The following is a 9424-nucleotide window of genomic DNA, read 5'->3' as shown; positions in this document are numbered from 1 at the left end:
CCAGAGTGTTCTGTTGGCCACGGGCTTGGAGGACAACGTGGTGGGAACAGGTGTGTAGCCGTAGCAGCTGACCCCTCCCCCTCCTGGACTCTGCCCACCACCGAGGCTGCTGAGCCGTGGTCACTAGAAGAGGGGCCTCCCGCTTTCCTCCGCGTTCTGGTGGGGGCCCAGGAGGAGGCTCTGACAGCCCACATTCCCTCCAGGCGGAAGGCCGCCCGGCACTGGGCTGAGTGTACCTTTGTCGTCCTAACCAGGGTGCAAACCTGCTAGACCGGCCTGGCAGGGGGCTGCGTCCGGTTCTGGGCACGGCACTCCTGCTTCCCGTCCCTTCCGACTTGGTTTGTGGATGAATGTGGTAAAAAAGCTGTGTCTTGGGTCACAGCATTACTCATCAGGCCAGAAACCGCTGGCTGGTCCCTGAGGGCTCCCCTAGGAGGGGCCACCCCTGTCTGGAGTCAGGGAGGTCCCCAGCGAGCAGGGGTCAGCTGGGGCCCCTCTGCACGCTTGCCCCTGGCGCCCTGCGGGGTCAGCTGTGCGGTGGGGCACTTCCTCCTGCTGCCTGGGTGGTTTGCTTGGCCGGGTCCTTAGGGGAGGAGGGAGGAGGCCTCAGGGTGGAGAGGCAGTGCAGGAGACCAGGGAGGAGGCTGAGGTTAACTCTAAAGATGCCATCCTGCAGGTGAGTCCCTCAGGCGGCGCTTGTCGGGTGGCAGGAAGATGCCCCAGGAAGCAGCCCTCAGAGGGTCAGCTGGGCTCCCACTTGAAGGACACCTAAGCTGGAGCCTCAGATGCTACCTGCAGCCGCTTCTGAGCCAGGCACACCCGGAGGATGTGCTGGGGAGACCTGTGGGCAGTGCTCACCTCTCCTGGGGGGTTGAAGAACCCCTGGAGGTTCCTCCAGACCTGAGCATTGCTGGGGCGTGGGTGTGGGTGTGGGCGGGACCCTCCCCAGGACGGCCCGCGTGAGGGAGGGCAGTGAGCACAGGTCCACCACGCCTTGCCCCCCCTTGGCCCCTGCTTGTCCCAGCCCCGGGGATCCTGAGAGAGGAACCCGGGCCTGTGCTGCGCGCTCTGGGCCCCCCGGGGTTTCCGGGCCACTGTCTCCACCTTCCCAGGGGCCTAGGCATGGGCTCCACCCCCTTCCCCACAAAGCACCGCCCCCCCCAGGCCAGGGCAGCCCCATCCTTGCCTTGGCCTTGGGTCCGGCAGGGCACTCAGAAGTGGCTCCCAGGCCCCTCTCCACCCTACCTGCCCCACCCCGGGGCTGCCTGCCCAGGGCTCCTCCACTCGGGCACCGAGCTCAAGTGAAGCTCCAGCCGAAGCCCTGCCCCCACCCGCTCTGCTTCAGGGCCCCACTGTGAGGTCAGCGCCTTCCGATGGGTTCCGTGCGGAGGTGTGTGGTGGGGCTGGGGGCTGGACATGGCCCCCTGTCCCCAGCCTGACTCCTGCCTGGTCGGCAGCCCCCTTGGCCTCCTATGTTTGTCCCTTTTGCTCATCCCTGCTGCAGGTGCCTCCTCCTGCCCCCGAACCCCGCCCCTGCGAGGGCCCCTCCCGTACCCTTCTGGTGGCCGCCAGGGAGAGGGGCGGCCCTGGGGGTCCTCCGCTGGCCGGTGACGAGGGCCCCTCGGCCGCACGGGCCCTGTCTCTGCAGCTGGGACGTACTGCGAGTGCAGCCTCGGCCTCAGCCGCGAGGCCCTCATTGCCCTGCTCGTGGTGCTGGCGGGCATAGGCGCCAGTTGCCTCTGCGGCCTGGTCATCGTGGCAGTCGGTGTCATGAGAGCCAAGAGGTGCATGAGCCCGGGGCTGGGGGGGCGGCTGGGGGCCGCAGGGCCGTGCTGGGGGACGGGGGGTTACCGGGAGCCGGGACGCCGTTTCCCAGGCTGGGCTGTGGAGAGGCGGGCGGTGGGGGCGCGTCTGGGCTCCGTTGCTCCGGGACTCACACCTCCCCTTGTCCCTCCAGTGAGCCATGCCCCAGACACACGAGCAGCAGGTGAGTAACCTCGGGAAGCCCACAGGTGAGCCGCGCCCCTGCCTCCTGCCCCTGGGAGGTGCGGGGGGTCACAGATGGGTCACGAGCACTGGCCGGAGGCCCGGGCCCGCCCTCTCGAGGCCTGTGCTGGTGGCCAGCCATCCTGACCCGGCCCCTGTCGTGCAGGTTGGTGGGGCACTACGGAGTCCAGGAAGATCGCATGGACCTGCACTCCGTGCAAGTGGAGTCCCATGTCATGGACCCCGACCTGGAGGTCTCCATGCTGCCGCCCCTGGACGAACAAGGCCTCCTGGCCATTCCCGTGGACCCTATGGCCCCAAACATGACTGTGGAGGGGGAGCTCCCTCTCAGCCCCCCAACCTGAGTAGGGCTGCAGGCAGCCTGGGGGAGGGGAATTAAACAGTATTCAGTGCTTCTGCCCTGTCCTCCCTGCAGGCTCGTCCTCGAGCCGCGGTGCAGCTGTGCCACGGGCTGGGGAGGGGTTTGTGTGCACCCAGGTCACCTCCTTGATCTTGGGTGGGGGGAGGAGGTACCCACTGTCCACCCTCCTGGGCAGGGAGCCACAGCCCTGGTACTTCCACCTCCTCTTGCCGAGGCCTCAGCCTGGTCCCTCCCCTCATCTTTCTGCTGCTGTGTCCCATGAAGTTGGCGGGGCGCCGGGGGCCCCTGTCGCCCCCATCCCCACCCCGGGAAACCCCAGGACAGGATGTGCGACTCTGATGACTCCAGAGGAAGCAGTGTTTGACAGGAGAACTTGGGCTGGTGTCTGTGCCCTACCCACACTGTCTCCTTGAGGTTCTAGGACAGTCCTTACAGGGCCAGGTGGGGCAGACATGACTGTTCCCCTGCCTCGTACCCCCTCCACCCTCCAGTCTACCCCCTGGGCTCAGGCCCCCATCATGTGCTCCTGACCCCACCAATTATCCACTATGGGGATGGGACCATCCCTATATGGGGGGGCACTGTGTGTGTGCTGGGGTCACTTTGCTGGGCAGGAGATGGGCAGAGACCGGGGAGAGCAGCAGGGCTCACAGAGTCCCATTCCGTGCGTGGCATCGATGAGTTTGGTGGGTGTGGGTGTTGTCCAGCGCTCAGGCCTCCGCGGGGCGCAGGGTGGTAGGTACCTCGGGAGGAGGGGCGAGGCGTCTTGTCAGCGCCTCAGCTGGCCCAGAGCCAAGAGCAGCCCAGCTCCGGGACAGGTGGTTGGCAGTGCAGGACGCTGGCTGGCTGCCCAGCCCCTGCCCTAGGTGCGGGACTGGCCATGGAACAGGAACTGCCGGCACTCGGGCCGGAGATTTAGTATTTGTGCAGACGTGGCAGAGACGCACTGGCTCCGTGGACGCACGAGCAGCGGGCTCCTAGCGCTGCTCCATGAGGAGCCCCTCCTTTCTCTCGCGGCGGCCGCCGCCGATGTTGCTCCTGCTGCTGTCGCCGTGGCCACTCTGGGCCCAGTCGTCCACCGCGGCCACCTTCTCGGGAACCCCAGCTACCCCGGACTGCCCCGAGGCGTGCGAGTGCGCGCCGGGCGGCCTGGTCAACTGCTCGGGGCGCGCTCTGCCCGCCGTGCCCGCGGACCTGAGCCGGCGCGTGCGCGCGCTGCTGCGGGACCACAACCGTGTGCGCGCGCTGCCGCCCGGGGCCTTCGTGGGCGCTGGCACGCTGCTGCGCCTGGACCTGCGCGAGAACGGGCTGCGCTGGGTGCACGCGCGGGCCTTCTGGAGCTTGGGCGCGCTGCAGCGGCTCGACCTCAGCGACAGCCAGCTGGAGGCGCTGGCGCCCCGCACCTTCTCGCCCCTGCGCGCGCTCCGCTCCCTCTCGCCGGCAGGCAATCGGCTGGCGCGCCTGGAACCCGCGGCGCTGGGCGCGCTCCCGCTGCTGCGCGCGCTCAGCCTGCAGGACAACGAGCTGCCCGCGCTCGCGCCGGGCCTCCTGGCCCGCCTGCCCGCTCTCCACGCGCTGCACCTGCGCGGCAACCCCTGGACCTGCGGCTGCGCGCTGCGTCCGCTCTGCTCCTGGCTGCGCAGGCACCCGAGGCCGGCGCCAGGTGAGCCCTCCGGGCGAGGGTGGACGGGCCGGGACTCACGGCCACCGTCGCCGCCGCCGCCGCCTGACTCTGCACCTGTGTCCCGCAGAGACCCAGACGCTGCTCTGCGTGTTGCCAGGGCGCCAGACGCTCAGCCCCTTGACCGCCTTCCCGGACGCCGCCTTCAGCCACTGTCCGCAGCCACTCGCTCCGCGGGACCTGGCCGTGGTCTACGTGCTCGGGCCCATCTCGTTCCTCGCCAGCCTGGCCGCCTGCCTGGCGCTGGGCTCCGTGCTCACCGCCTGCCTCACGCACCGCCCTCAGCCGCCTGGGGAGACTGCGGGACTCTGGCCCTGGGAGCCCCGCCGCCTCTGCTCAGGCCTGAGCGGGCCTTGGCTGTTCTCGAATCTTCCCCCGTCCCCTGCCCTTCTTCACAGTCCCTGCACGCGTCAACAAGCAACACAGACAGAAATTTTCGTGACATTCCTTTAGACATCACCACTGCACAAACCGGGTCAGGGGCAGTGCGCGCCGGGCCCCTGGGCGGAGGGGCAGCGCGCGGCTGCGCACGGGCCGCACGGGGAAGACACGCGCTCGACACTGGAAGGGCTGGGCCTGTACAAGTTGGCGGGCAGGGCTGAGGACAGTCCGGAGCCAGCGCGTGGGGGAAAGCCTATCTTGGGCTGCAGGCTGGAGGAGGCAAACGGCTGGCTCAGCCCTCGCGGAGACCGGAGGAAAGGGTCAGAGGCAGCGGAGAACCCCAGCGCGCTCCTGGGAGGCAGCTGCCCACTGAGGGTCAGAGTCTGCCGTTGGGGACGGGCAGGGCCAGCTGGATGGATGGGGGTCAAGCCGAGAAGGGACGAGGGTAAGAAAAGGAGAGGGGTGGAGCTGAGGCTGCCAAGCCAAGAGCAGGCGCTGGAAGAGGGGGTGGCCCAGCTAGTTGGGCCTCGCATCCCCACTGTGGCTCTGGTAGTGGCCGGGGAAGGCTGGGGCTTCAGTCTCTGCTCCAAGCCCCTCCGGGGCCAGGTTAGCCCCTCTCCCCCACTGCTTAGAGACCCCAGGGCCCTGCCTCTGCCGGAGTGCCCTGCGGCCCTGCCCAGCCAGCTCAGCTCTGGCCTGTCCTCAGCCGCTCTGGTCCGAGCCTCGGTCCAGCAGGGGCTGCCCGCCCGGCAGCAGGGCGGACAGACAGATGGGAGGCCCAGGGTGGGCAGTCTTGGGCGGGTGGGCTTCCCTCAGGCCTTCCCGAGCAGCAGGACCCATCAGTGTCCTTGGCCGGGCTAACTGGGCAGGTGGGCGCCTCCGGGGGCCTCACACCACGGTGCTGACCGAGGGATCTGAGAGGTTGAGCGTGCCCGTGATATCAGTGGGATGGTACTGCTGCAAAATAGAAATACACAGACAAGGCAGCCCGTTAGCCCCCATGCTCGGGGGCACGCGCAGGGCCGGGACGGGTGGACCGGCCAGCCGGCCGACCGGCGGGCGGGCGGGCGCGGCCTGGGGGAGGCTGGGGGGGTGCTCCTCCCCCTGACCCCGTCGTGCTCCGGGACTCTGCGTGGGCCGGGCCGCTGTCCCGTCCATCTGTCTGTCTGTCTGCGGGGGAGGGGGGCAGAGGAGGGCGGGCAGGGCGTCTCAGCTCTCCCTATGACGGGCACACATCTGCAGCTGGCCCTCCTCCCTCTCAATAGCGCGTCGCGGCAGCACTGTGTCTTTTTGGTTTTGCAAAGCGCCGCGTCCACCCCCGGTGCTCTATAAATAAGAACCAACAATCAATACCCGCTGGCCCCGCTGGCTGCCAGGGACCCCAGCCCTGGGCGCCCAGTGCTGCCCTGGCCCAGACCGGCCACAGGACAGGGGCAGAGGATCTTAGCAGCCGGATCGACCCCACCCCTCCCAACAGAGCCCCCCACCCAGGCCTCCCTCCAAGCAGGCGCCCAGCCCGAAACAGGATGGGAACTAGGCTGCCCTCCCCCACCCAGACCCTCCAGCTGGCAGCACCCCAGTCACCCCTACAGGGCAGGGCCAGCCCCAGATGCCACATGGTGTCAGGGCTGCCCTGGGAGATGGTCCCTGGTGCCTACAGAGGCTCGGGTAAAGAGTCTATTGGGATTGTGTCCCCAGAAAGGCACCTCGAAGGTCTCTGAGTTGCACCTGGACCAGCTAAGGAGCGTGCAGCTTTTCTTTGGGTAGGGGTATTGTTGGGTGGGTGGGGGGATCAAGGACACCCTCACAAAGCAGCCTATCACCTGTGTAACTTTTGTGCTCCTCCCTAAAAGTGTCGTCTACAAGGATAACCTCTCCCCAGGCCTTCCCCACCACCTCTCCTCTCTGGTCTTGGATCTGTTCCTGAACCCCTTGGCAGGGCCCCTGGCTCAGCCCACTTTCTCGGGCCTGTGCTCCCAGCTCCCAGTCCCTCACTCTTCACCTACCCTCCCAGTGCCAAGCCCCTCCTGGGAAGCAGAGCAGCCAGGCCACATGGGCCCCTCTGGGGGCACCCTGATGGCTTCACCCTGGCCTCAGATCATTCTGTACCAAGCTCTGTCCATGTCCTGGAGATCTGCCTCCTTTCCAGTGCGCTCTGTGTGTGTGTGTGGGGGGGGGGGGGTGTGTTTCCACCTTGGAGCATAAGCCCCTGCAGGATGGAAGCCAAGCTGGCCCCTGGACGGCAGGGAGGCCAAGGACAGTGCTAACTCTGGGCTGCCCCCTCCCCACCTTGGACCGGGGTGCCCCTAGCAAGGCTGGGTCCATTTGAAGGGCTTTTATCCCAAGTGTGCATGCATGTGGTGTGGTGACAAGCTGCCCAGGGTAGGAGGCCCTGCTCTGACGCCCTGTGGGGAAGCGCTGGAGGGTTGGGAGCTGAGGCGCTGCCCTCCTCCCTCAAGGCCTCTCCTTCCTGCGCCTCTGTCTGGGAGCCTCAGTGACTCCGGCTCTGCCTGGGGTGGGCTCCACCCCTCTGGGGCCACCCAGTCCCCTGTGGCGGTCCCCTGTGGCTGGGGGCCTGTCCCAGTTCCAGGCCCCGGCCGTCCACCCAGATGGAACCAGGCCCGGCCCCCAGCCCCGGCCCACACAGAGACCACATGGAGGGGATGCAACAGGCATGGCTCTGGTGAGACGCGTGACACAGGTGTCTGGGTGGCGGGGCTGGCGGCCAGACAGATGGGCGGATGGGACACCACAGCCACCCCCACAGATGTCGCGAGGGGGAGCGAGGGCAGTGGGCTCCTCTGGGAGAGGCTGGAGGAACGGATGTGACAGAGGTGGCGTGGCCTCCACAGGTGAGGAGTCCAGGGCAGACCGGCTCTGGTCTCCCAGGGGCCCTGGGCTCAGAGGCTGACTGGCTGACCAACGACATGACACAGCTTCAAGATGGCGCATGGCGTCATGGCATATGGGGGGCAGACCAACGCAGAGACACATGGGGAAAGAGGACCCAGTGAGGGCCGTGGGAGAAAGGACCGAGAAAGGTCTAGAGAGAGAGTGAAGACCTCATGTGCTGGGCAAATAGAGATGAGGGCAGAAGGGCCACAGCGGTCAGAGGTGGGGGTGGATGGGATGGTGAGGGAGAGGGGGAGGGCACGCCTGAGGCACGGGACACAGACACGGGGGCGGGGCGAGATCAGAGTCGGAGACGTGGGACTGGGCGTTCTTCCCCTTACCGTGTCTTTGGAGGACCTACGTCTCTTGAAGCTGGAAGCCAAGGTGGAGGTGATAGCCCTAAATGTGGCTTTCTTTTTAGGGTCGGGCTCTGCTCTACCACTCTTTCTATCCTAAAATGAATATGTATAAGTGATTAGACAGCTAAGGGCGGCGGCCACACCTGCCCTTGCCTGCTCCTCGGGGGCTGCTGCCCAGCCTGGCCGGCCACTCAGGCCCTCGCTCCTGCCTGCCTCGCTGTGCTGGACAGACGGACCAGCAGCTGGACGTACGCAAGCAGCCCCTGCTCCTGTACCCATCTTGGGCCTGACCTTGCTTGTGCTGGGGTGGGGCTTGGGGGGTCCCGTCCGGCCCTCTTCCTGGGAGGTCAGCCTGGCTCCCTGGCTCCTGGGTGACCCTGGGTCACAGGTGTCCCAAGGAGGAGGGTCCCCCAAGCCCTGGAGGAGTTGCCCCTCGGGCCCTGCCAGCCATTCTGTCCCCTGAGGGGGACGCCAAGATTCAGGAAGGGGCTGAGGGGCCAAAGGCAGGCGGCAAGATGAACTGGAGAGATAGATGGAGGTGGCTTCCAGACCCTGGCCTGGGGTCTGGTGGCCAGGATGGCCCTGTGCCAGCCAGTGAGGGCAGTGACCAGGTCCCAAGAACAAGAATAGGCCGATGAGAGGTGTGGGGGCTCCAGCAACCCGTCCCCCCATGGCCCTCCCCCTCTGGACACCAGCTTCATCCCCGGACCCAGGCTCTGGGGAGGCACCCAGAGAAAGAGAAGAGATGAAGGAAGCCAGAACCGGGCCGTGGGGCATGAGCCCACGGGCCTGCACAGGCCCCACTGCCTGCCCTCTGCCAGGTGGGCAGCCTGTCTCCTGCTGGCAGCGGGCTCCCACACACACACGGCCTGGGGCGCCAAGCAGGGCCAGCTGGCCCGACTCAAGGTGGAGCTGTGGAGCAGAGGACAGGGCAGGGCAGCAGGGACGGGGGTCCCTGGCGGGTGCCAAGGAAAGGCGTGGGGCGGCGAGGGCAGAGTATGTCTTGAACTCACGTGCTACACCCAGGTGGGCCCCTGTCTTACCCTGCCTCGGCTTGCCTCCCTGTGGAATGGGCGCCAGCGGGCGGCTCTGAGACAGAGGGGCCAGGCGGAGGCTTGGAGCCGGGCTTTGCCGGGGCAGCCACCTGCGGGTGGCCCCCCGCAACGCTGCCCCCGCCTGGGGCTCCTAGCTCCCGTCCTGCCCGCGTGGCTGCTGGGAGCCTTGGCCGGTGCCTCGGCCTGCGGCAATGGAGGAGGGCCGCGGGCGCCAGGCCTCGCGGGCGGGCCTGTCCTACCTGCAGGTTCTTTCTCCACACGTTCACGGCTGCGAACGCCAGCTGCATCTGCTTCCGGCGAGCGTCCTTGTGCCGCTTGTAGGCGATCTCAACGAAGATCAGGAAGATCCCGGCCACGATGCCCCCAGCCACCAGCATGAAGACGCCTGTGGGCCAGGACCCGGCGCCTCAGCCGGCGGATGGCCAGTCTGCAGGCCCCCTGGAGAACCCCTCCGGCGTCAGCAGGGGCGTTGAGGGGAGCGGGGAGACCTACCTGCCATGTTCTCAAAGGTGAGGGTAGCAGGGGCGTTGCTGCGAGAGTCACACTCCTGGTAGCGCACCCACGTCTTGTCCAGATCCTCCATGAAGCCGTTCTCGTGGGACCTGGGAGGGAGCGTCCTGGAGTGGGCGGGGCCCCGGGGTGGGGCCCGGGCGGCTGGGGGAGGCGGGGTCTGCGTGCCTAGGGGAGG

General features: G+C 67.5%; 3 protein-coding genes across 3 annotated transcripts in view; 2 read left to right on the top strand and 1 right to left on the bottom strand.

Moving 5' to 3' along the window:
• Window positions 1-1157: 1157 nt before the first annotated feature.
• Window positions 1158-2351, top strand: TMEM210 (transmembrane protein 210). Its single transcript, XM_021691070.1, has 4 exons — window positions 1158-1504; window positions 1649-1784; window positions 1958-1987; window positions 2153-2351. The coding sequence occupies exons 1-4, from the start codon at window positions 1417-1419 to the stop codon at window positions 2349-2351; spliced, it is 453 nt and encodes a 150-aa protein (XP_021546745.1). The 5' UTR covers window positions 1158-1416.
• A 1007-nt stretch (window positions 2352-3358) lies between these two features.
• Window positions 3359-4502, top strand: LRRC26 (leucine rich repeat containing 26). The gene is made up of 2 exons (XM_021691069.1): window positions 3359-4031; window positions 4120-4502. The coding sequence occupies exons 1-2, from the start codon at window positions 3359-3361 to the stop codon at window positions 4500-4502; spliced, it is 1056 nt and encodes a 351-aa protein (XP_021546744.1).
• A 717-nt stretch (window positions 4503-5219) lies between these two features.
• Window positions 5220-9424, bottom strand: part of GRIN1 (glutamate ionotropic receptor NMDA type subunit 1) — a 28436-nt gene continuing 24231 nt past the window's right edge. The window contains exons 17-20 of the mRNA XM_044920447.1: window positions 9229-9414; window positions 8976-9121; window positions 7664-7774; window positions 5220-5387 (exon numbers count right to left, since the gene is read on the bottom strand). Of these exons, the coding sequence (XP_044776382.1) occupies window positions 5319-5387; window positions 7664-7774; window positions 8976-9121; window positions 9229-9414 (512 nt within the window). The 3' untranslated portion in view covers window positions 5220-5318. The remainder of the gene's footprint in view (window positions 5388-7663; window positions 7775-8975; window positions 9122-9228; window positions 9415-9424) is intronic.

Source organism: Neomonachus schauinslandi, chromosome 13, assembly GCF_002201575.2.
Source record: "Neomonachus schauinslandi chromosome 13, ASM220157v2, whole genome shotgun sequence".
In the NCBI taxonomy this organism is placed as follows: Eukaryota; Metazoa; Chordata; class Mammalia; order Carnivora; family Phocidae; genus Neomonachus; species Neomonachus schauinslandi.
Note: the sequence above shows the minus strand (reverse complement) of the source record. Positions and strands in the feature narration are given on the sequence as shown.